Here is a 15,641-nt window from a genome sequence, read left to right as displayed (position 1 = left end):
TTCTAAAAGCATCATGAGTAGCCTTACTATCAAACTGCTAAGGCCTACCTAATAACAAGTGTCCAGTAAGCATAGGGGCTACATCACAAGTATAAACCCCAACAGAGAAAGTAATCAACACTTGCTTAGAAACCCTAATTTCAACACAATCATTCAACCATTGCAATTTGTAGGGCTTAGGGTGTGGAATTAAAGGTAAAGATAATTTATCTATAAGTAAAGTGCTAGCTATGTTAGTGCAACTACCACCATCAATTACCATACTACACACTTTCTCTTTGATGAAGCATCTAGTGTGAAAAATGTGCTCGCGTTGCTCATATTCATCATCCTCCTTTGGTTGAATATTGAGAGCTCTTCTTGCCACCAAGATAGAGTCAACTATACCATCGCATTCAAGCTCATCATTTGATTCATGGGAGGTAGAATCATCATCAACATTATCAGCATCATCTTTTATCACTTTCATGCACACTATCATAGCCACCATCATCTCTCAAGATCATAACTCTTTTATTGCTACAATCTCTAGCCATATGGCCCACACCATGACATTTGAAACACTTAATAGGAGAAGTGTTAGATGAATAAGAAGAAGGTTTAGGGTTAGAAGTTTTACCCTCATACTTGGTCTTTATTTCTTCCTTAGCCTGAGATGTATCTTTGGCTTTGGAACCCTTCCATTTACAAGTTGTCTTGGAGTCTTTCCAAGAGGACTTAGAACGTTTGTTCTTATTTCTCTACTCCAACTTTATAGCCTTGTGTATGAGCTCTTCCTTATCTACAGAAGTGTATAAGTCAAGCTTGTCTCTCAACTCTGGCCTCAAGCCATCCATAATTCTTAATATTGCTTCACGTTCATTTTCTTGAATGTTTGCATGAAACTTCAAGATATTCAACTCGTACACATACTCCTTGACTGTCATAGATCTTTGAGAAAACATTCTCAATTTTCTATTTAGCTCTGTGTAGTAGTAGCTGGGGATATAAGCCTTTCTCAAGTACCTTTTAAGCTTCTCCCACGTTTTAATGGGCTTTTTCCCAAGTTGGCTTCTTTTTTACTGTAAATCTTGCCACCAATAAGTGGCATAGTCAGTGAAATTCAAAGAAGTAGTTTTTACCTTCCTTAACTCAGACAAATCAAGAGTCATGAAGATTTGGTCCATCTTCATTTCCCAATCAAGGTATTTTTCTGGATTGTTGCTACCCTTGAATGAAGGATACTTTACTTTTTGGTCCGGTAAGTCAACATCACGCTTTGAGGATTTCTTTCCCTTAGGAGAAGGGGGCTCTTCATACTCTTCATCATCACTGGCGGTCTCACACTTCTTTCCTTTAGAAGAGGAAGTCTCCAGCTTATCTTTATCCTCTTTATGAAACCTATGATCAAGTTCCAAGCGAAACTGCTATAACTGTGTTTTGATAAGTTCTAAAACAGAGTTCATATCAATACTAGGGGATTTATCCTTGTTACTCATGTTCACAGAAGCACTAGAAACCATATAAGATAAAAATGGATCCTCTCACACACAAACTCACGTGTTTACTCTCAAGATAAATAAAGTCACTCGTGTTTCACAAAAAATTAATGGCTTTTTTTTTAATGATGAAAAATACACTTGCCTTTTACCACTCACTAAGCTTGTGGATAGAATCCAATGGTGAAACCAAACACAAATCAAGAAACTAAGAAACAACTAAGTGAATATCTTCTAAATTAAGGAAATTAGAAAACAAGCACAAGATGAAAAGAGGATATATATTTTTTTTTTTTTGCAATTTTGAAACAAATAGGAAAGCAAATTTTTTAAATAAAATTAAGCTTGCAAAGGGAAAAACCACACATGACAACAAAAATAAAAATAAATAAATAAAAGTCAAAGAGTCAAATACTCAAAGACAAAAATAGAAAACTAAATAAAATAGGAGAGTAGCACAAATAGTAAATAAGAGAGTAGAGAATTTGAAAAGTATTACTAAAAATTAAAAATAAGAAAGTGATCAACGTAAAAGACTTTCTTATTACCCAAATTGACTTTTCTCTTTAGGCAACCTCTTAGTGACTTACAGCAATATATCTTTTTTTGTAATTTTTTTTGAATTTTTGAATTTTTTTTCTCTTTTTTTTTCAACACACTAACACTTTTTTTTCCTTTTTTTGCACGAATTTCTAGTATATTTTTTTCCTTTTTTTTAGAAGGCTAATAAAATGAAAACTCACATAAGATAAAAAAGTCACAAAGATGAGGAAGAGAAAATCTAAAAGATAGAAGTAGATGGGGTAGATAAGAGATGATCACAAAAAGAAATAACTCAAGATGAAAAAGAAGAATAAAGGACAAGAATTTGAACCAAAACTAGCAACCAAAGCTCTGATGCCAATCTGATAGGGGACGCGGAAGCAGAATCGTGCTACTTTAAGGACAGAACCTTAACACAACAAAAACACAAAAACAAAAAAGAAAGAGACGAAATTTATGATGAAAATAAAAAAGATATGAAATAAAAAATGGGATAATGATCAAGAAGAAGATCCTCTAGAGCACCTGCCTCTAGGAACCCCAACCTTCGTAGACACCACAAGAGTTGATCACACTCTTGATCACGTCTGTTTCTCACACGGGATGCCACCACAAAGCACTGAGGCTCACAAGAGTTATAAACTCTAAAATGAATAATTTCATTCAACTTCTGTTCTCCTTTTACAACAGGGACCATGCCTAATTTATATAGGCTCATAGAGAAGAATATTTTCTAAAATTAAAATCCTAATTTCCTAATACTAAAAGGAAAAATAACATAAAATAATGATAAAATATTCAGCCACATAATTTAGGAGATGTGATCCTAAAATTATGGGATTACAAAATTTAAAAATTAATACTATAATTAATTCTAACCTTTGACTAGACTCAAAATAGGAAATCAAATCAAAGGACCATTAAAATAGGCAATAATTTATGAGACAATCAAGGGATCATAAAGGAGTTAAAATCACGCCACCCTTGACTTCTTCACTAGGGTTTCATGCCTCCTTGCTTGCAAGAGGCTCAAGTTGTAGTTTTCCTTATATTGGGCTAAGGTTTGCATCTCTTGGGCTTGGCTCTTCATAGATTTGGATCTTAAGCATATTATACACGTGTAGATGCTCTCCTTTGGGCTTGAGAGGAGTACCCCAATGCTCTCCAAGCTCTTAAACTTCTTGCACAAGACTGAACAAGGCTTGCTTCATGGCTTTAGTTTGAGCTCTTGTCATTGGACCTCCAATATGTTATAATGGGTCTTTAGGTACGTTGGATTGGAAGTATTGGGCTTCTTACTCCTTGCCTTGGGCTACTTCCATGTCACCATGCTCATGATTACCATCCTCAAGTTTCGTTGCCATTAATGCCATGGGATCCATCATGAGGTGCTTCAGAAGTTCCCCGATTCTACTATTAAATGACAGCAGAATACGTGCAACACGCTGCGATGTAGCGTGCATAAGCCATGGTGCATTGCCCAATTCTGCAGTAGATGAGTTATTCTTCAATTGTTTTTGATTTTTTCACTATTCTAAGGTATCCCATGCTTCCATGACTTGTTTTTACTCAGATATATGAGTTTATAATTGTTTAAAACTCATTTTGATTATGAAAAATTAGGATCCCTTAATTTTGAATTAAAACTTGGTAATCACCTTTATGAGTTAATCCTTTGATTACCATGAGTTTGATTGCTTAATTGTGCTTACTAGTGTGAGATTTTACAATTGTGGTTTAGTAAGGGTGACTTTACACACACATATAGAGTTTGTAGGGAAAATGGTAGAAAATACCTCTAAATTATACAAATGACAATGTTGTCTTGCAAAATGTCATAGTTCTTCTCAAGTCCTTAGGGATATTTCTGACATTAATAATTTTTAGTGGAATGACTAAAATACTCCAATTTAAAATAAAAAAGTAACAGCTTTGGTCCGAAAAACGTAAATATTAGGTAGTACTTTAATTTAAGCAATGAATACTTTTCTTCTATCAATTATTAGAATAGAACAAGTAATTACATCTTCCCATGTGCAAATTACAATAGTGAATAAAAAATTTACATAGGGAAAGTTGTAATTTCTCGTTTTATTCTAGTTATTGCTAAAAGAAAAGTAACCATTGTTTAAACTAAAGTAATTATGGATATTTACAAAACTTGGACTTCAGTGAATAAAAAATTTGATGATATTATTTGTTTCATTCTAGTCATTGCTAGAAGAAAAGAAGTTGTTGCTTAAAGGAAAGTTGTCACTAATATTTACTTTTTTATTTTAAACTAAGATATTTTAGTCATTTTATCAAAAATTATTAATGTTAGAAACATTCCTAAAGACTTGAGAGAAATTATGATATTTTAGGAGACTTTATTTTTATTTGCATATTTCAAGGGGATTTTTCTATCATTTCCCCCCTTCTTTGTAACTACTTTTGATGTTGGTTTTACCATGGCTGGTGTTCTAACTTTAATGTGAGTTATTGGATGTTTTTACTCTCCCTTGCATTGGAGGGGAGTTAGAATCTAGTTCAATTAAAAATAAAAAAGATTATTATTGATAAATTTGCCCTTAAACTTTAATGTTGATAAATTTGCCTTGCCTTTAAACTGTACGCCTAGAAGCATATGGGACCCTACACTTGTTATTAATGCAATGCTCATCTTCAAAAATTTGTAATTCTTCATTTAAAAATTAACCGCTTAACCAGTATATCCAAAATTTATAAATGAATGTTTTTTAACTTAACTATTATATTTGTTAAAAAAAAAATTGCATTCACTAAATCACAAATGACCAAGCAAATTACAGAAAAAAGATCCAAAAACTACAAAAAAGAAGGACCAAGAAAACTAATACTAATTAAGTTATCTAAATTAGAAATAAATATTAAGAGACAAATGTTGTTTCTTTTACATATTTAAAGATTAAAATTAGTTTTTGACCAAGCACTTTGATAAGATACCAGATAATTATCGAACCACCATTATTGACCCAACATTGATAAGTAATTAAAAATAATATATTTAGTTTAGTGATATATTATTAAAATATTAATATTTTAATATGTAATAGTTTAAATATTTTATTTAAAAATATTCCTCCAAAATTTGTAATTCTTTATTTAAAAATTAACTGCTTAACTAGTATATCCAAAATTTATAAATGAATGTTTTTTAACTTAACGATTATATTTGTAAAAAAAATTGCATTCACTAAATCACGAATACATTAGTTGTGATTTTTGCAAAAATTTTACAGGAAGAATTGCACTACAAGCCTTGAAACCAACATATTTGCATTTAATGCCCAATAAAATCTAAAATAATTATGAAGGCCTGAAGATCTATCTTGCAATTTTTATTATTTTTTTATGAAAAGACAAAATTGTTCCTTTGTGAAACACACCAAAATATTTGTAAATAAATTTAAAATTCATTTATTAATAATAAAATGTTCATTAATTTCATATAGTCCAAGTGGTTTACATTGTTGAAAGAGATGGAATTTACAAGTTATCCCAATGATATTCACAACGTAATTGAAACTCCATAAATAATATTTGAAGTCCATTTAATAACAACAAAATATCCATATATTTCACATAGTTCACAGTAGTTGGAAGGGGAGAAAATGTACAAATTCTATTGTAAATAAACTTGAAAGTGTATTTTTTTTTTTTACAACAAATCATCCATTTATATCATATAGTCTATAAGATTTAAACTTATTGAAGGAAAATAAATTTACAAGTTATCTAGATGAAATTTATAACAAAACATTCTTAAATAATAATCAAAGCCCATTTACTTTCAATAAAAGGTCCATTTATTTCACAAAGAGACAATTTCATTTTTTTCACCGGAAAATTAGTTGTAAGAGAGACCTTTGGGCTTGAAGAATTATTTTATATTCTATTGAGCCTTTAATGCAAATATGTTGGTTCCGGGGCTTATAGTGCAATTCTCCTATTTGAAAATATCTAAAGTTAACTTGTAAATCATTTGTGAAGACTTATAAATAATAATAGTAATTTAAATTAATCTATACTAAACTATTAATATTTTAATAAGATTTTACTAAAATAAGTATAATATTTTTAATTATTTACTAGTATTATTACTCGTAATAGTGTCACGTGGCAGTCGGTCAAAGTGAATAGTTAAAATAGTATTTTTGGTCATTTACACCAGAAAAAAAAATAATATTTGTCTCTAGATAATTATTACAATTTAGAAAACTTAATTAGTATTAGTAACCTTATATGGTCATTTTTTGCAATTTTTTATATTTCATTTTGTGCTTTTTAATTAGCATTTGTTAAATATTAACTGTACATTGCATTGTTTTAAAATATTGAAGGAGAACAATGCATCCAAAACAAATTTAAAGTACCAAATTGTAACAGTCACACCCCCCCGAGCCCACTGCTGCGAGTGGTGGACTGGGCCGTGCCACCTCACGGCAACCCAGCCGGCTTTCCCCATGGTAGTTCATGGGTTATTCCCCGCACCCACTGCGCTAAGGTGACTCAATGGTACCAGGTTCAGCCTCAACTTCGCTATGTAGGAGAGGTTGGAGGATCGAACCTGGGAAGGCTCCCTTAGCGCAGTGGGTGCGGGGAATAACTCCTGAACTACCAGGGGAAAGCCGGCTGGTGGTTGCCGTGAGGTGGCACGGCCCAGTCCACCACTCGCAGCAGTGGGCTCGGGGGGTGTGACTGTTACATAAAAGGCGCCTTTTATGGCTTATTCCCCGCACCCACTGCGCTAAGGGAGCCTTCCCAGGTTCGATCCTCCAACCTCTCCTACATAGCGAAGTTGAGGCTGAACCTGGTACCATTGAGTCAAGTGCTTTTTATGTAACAGTCACACCCCCCCGAGCCCACTGCTGCGAGTGGTGGATGGGCCGTGCCACCTCACGGCAACCCAACCGGCTTTCCCCATAGTAGTTCATAGGTTATTCCCCGCACCCACTGCGCTAAGGGAGGGAATAACCTATGAACTACTATGGGGAAAGCCGGCTGGGTTGCCGTGAGGTGGCACGGCCCAGTCCACCACTCGCAGCAGTGGGCTCGGGGGGGTGTGACTGTTACATAAAAAGGCGCCTTTTATGTAACAGTCACACCCCCCCGAGCCCACTGCTGCGAGTGGTGGACTGGGCCGTGCCACCTCACGGCAACCACCAGCCGGCTTTCCTCCTGGTAGTTCAGGAGTTATTCCCCGCACCCACTGCGCTAAGGGAGCCTTCCCAGGTTCGATCCTCCAACCTCTCCTACATAGCGAAGTTGAGGCTGAACCTGGTACCATTAAGTCAACTTGACTCAATGGTACCAGGTTCAGCCTCAACTTCGCTATGTAGGAGAGGTTGGAGGATCGAACCTGGGAAGGCTCCCTTAGCGCAGTGGGTGCGGGGAATAACTCCTGATCTACCAGGAGGAAAGCCGGCTGGTGGTTGCCGTGAGGTGGCACGGCCCAGTCCACCACTCGCAGCAGTGGGCTCGGGGGGGTGTGACTGTTACACAAATGTTCCTGTACTTATAGTTTAATGTTAACACTAATTATAAAACTATAAAAGGAAAAACATTATAGACTTCATTTTGTTCCTATTCAATCGAAGAAAATAATTAATGTCTTACAGAGCATCAAACCAACCAAAACATGTATGGTGTCATCACGCTTACAAACAGATTAGAAATAGTTTCGCATCGTTCATGAACCTTGATCACAATGTCATTACAAAGAGTAAATGTTTCCACTTACCTCTTATATTGCTCTTTATATTACGACTAGTTTACAACACAAATTAAAGAAAATCATTTATTTCTTACAGAATCACTCAATAACATGAAAAGGGATATGCAGAGAGACAAGAAAAGGAAGGAGGGACGCTAGGATTGTGATTTTGTCCAAATTGAATGAACTAGAAATTCACTGAGAGCTACATACTGATGAATTTATTATGCCTACAAACGAGGTTGATGGTACTTTGTCATTTAGAGAAGATTTAAGAAAATCTCTCATGGCTGACCTGGTGTCGTACGAGTCTTTTCTGGCGTGCATAGGGATCAACCCAGTTTTTATCCTCAGCTACCTCTTCATACCATCGCTTTTTAAAGACTTCAAGTTCCTGCGTGGACTGCCTTCTAATCTGTACAGTCCATGTAATAAGTTAATGATGCAACACACACACACACACACACAGAGCTGCGTATGGAAATAATGGAGAATTTGGGAGATTTTCAGAAATATAGAGGAGGAAAAGGAGGGAGCTAGCTGAGCAAATAAGTATTTTATTCATCAAAATAATTCTCCATACAGGAGGCTACCCAAGACAGCTAGGCTATTTATACAAGGGATTTTCTTTTTTTGGTATTGAGAAAGTTTAGGCGAGTTTTGTCCCGTAGGTCACTAGGGTTGGGCATACATTCAGGCTAATACACTTACAGAGATACTTACATAGAACAAGGTCCTCACCTCAATAGTGGGATTTGATCCCACAACTTTATATCTTATGGGCCAAATCTTTGTTGGTGTACAAGAGATTTTCTTAACCAAGAAGTAAGCCTACTTGCAAGCTATGAGAGAAAGTGAATAAAATAATATGTGAAAGCAAGATAGCTTTCCTTCTAAAGTAGGTTTTCTCAAAATAGATTAATTCTTATGTTCTGTCAGTTATGTTTTTGAGGTTTTATTAAAAGATTGGAGTTCAAATCATGCTTGGAGAGCCAAACTAACCAACAATACACGTTAAAAGGGCCTCACCTGAATTCTCACATCACCAGCAGCAGCTCTGTGCCTCTGATTCGAAATGAAAATCAACAAGGGTGAGTATTTGAAAACAACAAGGAGGATTTACACAAGATCCATCTCAAACAGCATTCAAAACCATACCTTAGCTAGCTTGGGATTTGAAATCTGCAGACAGAATGAAATAATTAATCTCCCAAGAAGCAATGAGGCCACCTTAAAAAATTTGGGAAGAGTCTACATATTTCTGTTGTAATTAAGCATTAAAACAAGAATAAACTTGTATCTATTTCATATAGTTTTCAAAAAAAAAAACCATTCCATTATAACCCCATCTCAGGCAATTTGCCTTTGTAGGAAAAAAACCAAAAAAAAAAAAAAAAGAAGAAGAAGAAGAAGAACGATGCTTGAAATACCACTAGACTGAAGATATGTATTTAATAAAATAGACAAATTGTAAGGAGATGAGGTAAATTATTAGATGATTCAACAGGAAAACTGCAGTGCCTATATCGTACAAGAAGACAGATGATGCTGATTTGGTGATTCAATGAATTTCATAATAAGAAAGGTAATAAATACAAGATCAGTTCCAACATATGGCGAAAAAAGAGGAAAAATACCTTAGTTGACGCTTGACCACCCCCACCCAAAGTTTGTATTCCTTTATGAACAATGTATTCCTCATCAACAACTCCAACTTTTCTAGTCCGGTCCCCCTGAAACATAAATGTTTATTGCAAAGGTAATTATAGTAAAACATGGAGCAAAAGAAGCGTAAAGAGGAGGAAGAGAAAGCTAAGATCTCGTTTGGTTGCTAAAAAAGATGAAAATGAAATGGATTAAAAAAAATCAAAACAAAAATGAACTAAATCACTCTCTTCCCTCATGTTAAACATGATAAAACTCAATATTATATATTATGAATAAGGGAATCATCACTCCAAAAATCTCATGAATCATAACTCTCAATCCTATGAATTAAATTATCCATCTCTCTCATGAATATGGTTTACCTATCCCCTTCCACATTTTGATCATCTTATTGTTACTTTTATTTTTTCAATTCATTCCATTTCATTTGTTTCTATCAGCCAAAGTGATGGCAGGTAGTATATGCACAGATGGAATCCATGATGCATTCCAACTTGACACACCGATGTTGTCAACATATGAGTGAATAAATATTTTATAATACCAAGCCCTTACTTGAGGAGGCAACAGTATTTACTCATTATCATCCAATATAATATTAGAAATTTAAACAAAAATTTTCAGTATTTGCATGAGAACCAAGATTGTTGCAACCTTACTGGAAAGAAGAGAAAAATACAAACGCAAATATGCATGTCATGTTGGACGTTATAGAAAACAGTTTTCTGATAAGAAGGAGCTCATGTTGGAGACACAGAAAGCAAGGAAAAATTTACTTGTGCACAATATCCTAGTTTCATATCCATTCCCCATCCATGGACAAGGTCATTCTGCAGACAACATAATGATGATGATGATGATGATGATGAATAGAAGATGATGAGTAATAAAAAAATAAATAAAACAAAGGAAATTACAAAAGAAGCATGATAACACATAAAAACAGATGCATGTGAAAGACATCAGTGGATGCTTTGTCATACCAAGTATTGAACACAATATTGATAAGATAATTATCAAACTTGGAGGACAAAAATCATGACTTGGTTTCTGATGAAATATCCAAAATTCATGTGAACCATGGAAATACTATTACCTGTATGAGATGCCAAGCACAATACCAGGCAGACTTAGAAAAAACAGGAGCCATGCCTTCCACAAATCTACAAAATATGTATAGAAGTTTGTGTATTCATAACATGATTACAGAATGTGTGCGCCACAATTCCTCCTTATATATCAAATGAAAAACAAACTATTTTTCTATACTGAACCCCAGCTGTAATGTGTGCCACAGCCCATCAATGGCTTACTCATACCATGATTAAGATAATGTCAAGATTTACAAGATTTATCATTATTGACCAATTTAGGAGATTTGAAAATCCCCCTTTCTGTTGTTCGAATCATTTATAGTTTTATATGACAAGGAGCACAAAGAGAACTGGATGCAAACAGTGGAAAATCTATGAAGGTCCGAGTTCTTGAACTACTATAGTAACAGTTACCCAGCACAAGGTGGCCCTTGACTTGCACCTGAACATCTTGTCTTTCCCCTGCGCTCATAGATCCTTCTTCATGCATGAAAATAGACAATGTGAGTATGAGAAGCATTGAGTTTCAGGCTTGAATCAGCATTCTCTATCAATAGGTTACCTATGAAATTTCTTGTTTCTTGCCCGAAGAGTAATTCTGTGATGTATCTCTATTGAATCTGGGGCAAGAGCTGGTTGGGATATTTCCAATCCTTCTTGTTTTACAATTTCGATGTATCTGCAATTTTGCAAAAGAAAAATACATATTTGATTATTCCCCTTCTTTATTCAGTACAGGAGCCATCAAAGATTTAGATTTTAGAGCAGGTGGAAGCTTGATACAACAAAACATGCAGAGAATATAAAATAGTAAATTAGTAGAAATAGCATTCTGCTACAGGCTTCAATGTAGACCATCTGTAAAACAATATTTTTGTTATAATAATATATGATATGTAAAACAATATATGATATACTTGAGAGTAGAAATGGGCATACCTTGATGGAGAAAAATGCTCCACCCCCAAATCCTCATCCCAAAGAAAGATATAATCATAAATATAAACTATATCCGGATGTAAAAATCTTTTTGCAAACCACCTGACATAAAACATATAAATCAATATCTATGACTTGAGACATACAAATGCATTATCAGAAAAAATGTTCACATGATATAGATATAGATATACATACATACATATATATATATATATAAACACACGTTTGTGTGTGTTAAAAACTAAAAGTTACCCATCTTAGGCAACTAAAATTGGAGGACCAACAGTCCAATAAACCCAACAAGGAAAGAAGTATATACAACAAAACGGATACAAATAATAAAAAGCCATATTAATATACACATGCGCTGCTATTTAGACAGAACATATAATTCATTATCAGCAATGATAAGACTGCCACAGTTTCATTGAGTCATTGAAATTTTAACACATGCAGTTCCCAATCCAAGAAAGGAAAAGAATCGAGTTTCATTTCATTTCATATCATTCATTTCAATTGCAACACAAGGTTTCACAAACTGAAAATTGCAGCCACAATTGATCAGCCCATCCTTACCATTTTGTTTGGTTCTGAGCAACTATGTGTATGGCCTTGCTACTCCAGTCATGATCCCGCCATCCATCAACATTGCCATCATAATGGAATAACATAACTGTAAAATTATCTTGAAGAAACTGAAACCAACAAAATTGTTACCAAAATGTTGGTTAAAATAGCTTTGATTATCCAATGAGTCATTAAAAATACCTTTTGCACCATGTTATTGACATTATCCTTTTGTCTCATACCAACTGGAACTGCGAGTAAGTTACGGTTGGAGTAAACTGGAACCTGAAATTCCATATGCAACCCCAATTCACAATATAAAATCATTATATTAGTTCTGTGGCAGTTCTGCGGACAATTGTTGGCATGGACACTCAATATCACCAATGATCAATCCTCTTCTACAGAACTAAACTGTTTACAAGAACAATATAGAAAATATGCAACCTTTGAACTTGAACTCCTTCTAGACCATAATGGCTTTAGCTCGAAATCTGAAGTAGCATGTATTATACCATGTGGCAAGCCTCGTAACTTCCCAGAATATTCAGGAATTCCCTGCATGATGGGCATCACAAGTACCATAGGCAGCAAGGAATATTTAAGTTAGTTACAATCTCAATTTAATCCCAATTTGTTGGGTGCTACTTTGATTGGAAAAAGCAATTGTTGCAGCTCTGTTACAATATAATAACACCGCAATGCTCAAATATGAATATTTTTTAAGAAAGAAAGGGGAGAAAAGGGGGAAAAAAGTTGCAAGGCAAGTTTAGCCAACATCAGATTGCTTACCTCTTCTCCTTCCCAGATACTCTGACTTTGGTCAACCTGAAATTGCTGGTAGTAAATAAAGAAGAAAGCACATAATTATCTCTTTCAACACAAAAACACAATGTGTGATTTGTTACCCGAACAAAGTGTGTTCTTAATTTATTTGCTGTACACCATACTTGCAGGTGGGGAAAAATCATGTAGGTTTCCATGATGAGGTAATTTGTCAATAACACTTTGAGATGTATGACGAAACCAATTATAAAATTTGTAATTGACAAGGACTCTCACATTACCGCAGGTATTTAGCATCAACTATTTAAAAGAATTCTTGCGGTGCCATACCTCTGTTTCATGATACTGATAGCTTGTAGTTCTATAAAAAATGAACAACATTACTGTACATGCTACTGCCATGAGTGGCAGTTGTTTCATCTTCAAACAAGATTTTCCCTGCTCCAACAAAATTCAAATTGAAATATGTCAAGTTAAAAGGTGGATCACTGTTATGAAAAGCGGTTACCAGTAATTTGATGATAAGCAGACAGACCCAATCATACAATCCGCTCTTTTTTCTCATCAGCAACTTCCATGATTTGATTGACATCATGGAGAACTCAATCTTTAAAAAAAAAATTATTTATCAAAAAAGTATTAGAAGCTATTTCAAGCCAATATCAAGCCAGTAATCTGAAAGATGTAACGACAGGGAAAAAGTCCAAATGAGTGCTGCATAATTTGCAATACCAACAAATTTACCCGAGCTAAAGTGTAAATTTATCTATATATATGTACATATGTGTGTATTCATGGCAAATAATGAGCATGGCCTAAAATATATGCATGAATGCTATAAGAGAAATTATTAGTAAACTCTACCATAAGTCCTCCTTGCTGAACAGAACGGCCTTCACACAATTACATTCTACGAAGAGCCAGACCACCACGCCGGAAATCTTCTATCCAGAATGAGATTAAGTGTCTGCAAACTGGTTAGTGAATTTGATCATGCACATTCAGTGTGATAAGAAAGAGATGGAGTGAGAATGCTCGAGACAACAAGTCAGTTAAACTAGATTGTGATTTGTTGTTTTCCTTCTTTTTTGGATAAAAATGGACCGTCCATTTTGAACTAAATAAACCCAAGCAATGCGTTTTCAAATATGGCATCCATCAAAATTAAAACATCCCCATAGCCCAGAAGCATGAAAAAGATAAAGGTAATAATTTTAGTTTGCATCCAAAAGAGAAGGGAAGGAAGCCACAGATGGTCAAAACATTGGTGGATTGCCTGAAATAAGTGGAAAAAACAAATCCAGCAAGAGTCAATCGATTTTCCCAAGGAAAAGCATTAAAGAAGTAAATCTATGGAGTCTTCGAATTTACAAAGTAGAACAGATAAACAACTTTCTAACCACTTTCATCAATCAGATCCAACCACCTAACCTTTCTTGTCAGTCATATAGACAAGAGAACATTGATTTAACTCCAAAATAATAAAGTTCCTGCTCCGGTATTAATGATAAAAACTAAAAAGCCTATTTAGTTAAGAATTTGAACATTATTTTCCCAGAAATTTGAAAGTTCTTTACGGGTGTGAAAGCGAAAGGTTGGAAATGGAGCATCACAAATTTGACAAGACAAGAAAGAAAGCCAGGTGATTACATACCAAACAGCTGAAACCAGATGAGAAAAAGGACCTCCCACTTCGGCAATCTTGAATGAACGATCAGGTACAGAACCACCTTTGAAATGAATAGAGACGCATCAACCAATAGACTAATGGGGTAGGCAAGAATAAGATAGATGACGGTGAAGCCACGTTTCAGAGGAAACAGAGGATCATCAGCAATGCATGCATGCGTGGCGAGCTTTTAACATTGGGTTTTGGCCTTGGGAATGGCATTTCCGACGACCATTGACACACAGTGATGACACCTTGTCGAAGCGTCTATTTATTTGCAATTCAAAACCCAACCAACTAATAATTTCTCTGCTTCCCTGTCAGAGGCTGGAAATCTCTGCTTAGCATCTCATTCTCTTTTGATTCTGCTCATCTTAGATTTTCTAGACTTGTTTGTGTATCTATCCTAATAATGATAACGATGATTTTGTATTAAAAGTTTGATCACGAAGCAACTAAATTTTCTTAAAGTCGTGATAGTTGCATTTGTTTTTAAGGAGAACTTGGTGTGTAACCCGTGCAAGACGTGAAACTATTACCGAATATTAACGCTACGGCCTACAGTGAATCTTTAGCTTAGGATCAATGTGATTTTAAGCAAGTAATTGCATGACATACGCTCTGGTAAAAGAGCATGCAATTTTTATATAAGAAGTGTTGTCAATAAAAATGTACGCGTTGCAACATAAGTTTGAAAATGAAATAGCTTTTTACTTCTACATCATTTCCAATGGTGCAAATATCAAATGTTGTTAATGAATAATGTTAACATAAAAAATGTAATAATGCAAAAACATATTCATGCTTGAAAGTAATAAGAGACTTACCACAAAAGATTACTGAACTCCATTGAAAACTTTTTTGTAAACAACATTTAAGGTCATGTTTGTTGGATGAACTTCATCCAAAATCAAGGCTCTAAACAGTGGCGAAGCCACTTGCTGTGATAGGGGCATATGGGAAAAATAGCTTATTTGGGGTATATGTTTTCATATTTTATAAGTTGATCCTTTTTTTTAATACTTTACACCACTTTATTTTAATATTTTAAACTTTGAACCCATTTCAATGTTACATTTAGCCCAAATCTAAAATTCAACTTTTTAACTTAACCTAGTGAATATTAACCCATAATTTCACCATAACTAAATGCCAATATT

General features: G+C 34.5%; 1 protein-coding gene across 8 annotated transcripts; it reads right to left on the bottom strand.

The window, feature by feature from the left end:
- Nucleotides 1-7,710: 7,710 nt before the first annotated feature.
- On the bottom strand, nucleotides 7,711-15,014 carry LOC129285222 (uncharacterized). Of its 8 annotated transcripts, none has more exons than XM_054920805.1 (17): nucleotides 14,467-15,014; nucleotides 13,677-14,088; nucleotides 13,348-13,419; nucleotides 13,143-13,250; nucleotides 12,819-12,863; nucleotides 12,474-12,584; nucleotides 12,228-12,311; nucleotides 12,036-12,154; nucleotides 11,457-11,558; nucleotides 11,080-11,196; nucleotides 10,932-10,997; nucleotides 10,520-10,586; nucleotides 10,200-10,253; nucleotides 9,393-9,488; nucleotides 8,914-8,937; nucleotides 8,785-8,820; nucleotides 7,711-8,170 (listed from the first exon to the last, which is right to left on the bottom strand). In XM_054920805.1, the coding sequence occupies exons 2-17, from the start codon at nucleotides 13,677-13,679 to the stop codon at nucleotides 8,027-8,029; spliced, it is 1,248 nt and encodes a 415-aa protein (XP_054776780.1). In that variant the 5' UTR covers nucleotides 13,680-14,088; nucleotides 14,467-15,014; the 3' UTR covers nucleotides 7,711-8,026. The 8 variants fall into 8 exon arrangements, with proteins under 8 accessions (XP_054776780.1, XP_054776781.1, XP_054776782.1 ...); XM_054920806.1 differs by having other exon boundaries at nucleotides 13,677-13,786; XM_054920807.1 differs by having other exon boundaries at nucleotides 13,677-13,779.
- Between the last annotated feature and the right edge of the window lie 627 nt (nucleotides 15,015-15,641).

This window comes from Prosopis cineraria, unplaced genomic scaffold (assembly GCF_029017545.1).
Source record: "Prosopis cineraria cultivar Desert tree isolate PC_DT_omini unplaced genomic scaffold, ASM2901754v1 PC11, whole genome shotgun sequence".
Lineage (NCBI taxonomy): Eukaryota > Viridiplantae > Streptophyta > Magnoliopsida > Fabales > Fabaceae > Prosopis > Prosopis cineraria.
Note: the sequence above shows the minus strand (reverse complement) of the source record. Positions and strands in the feature narration are given on the sequence as shown.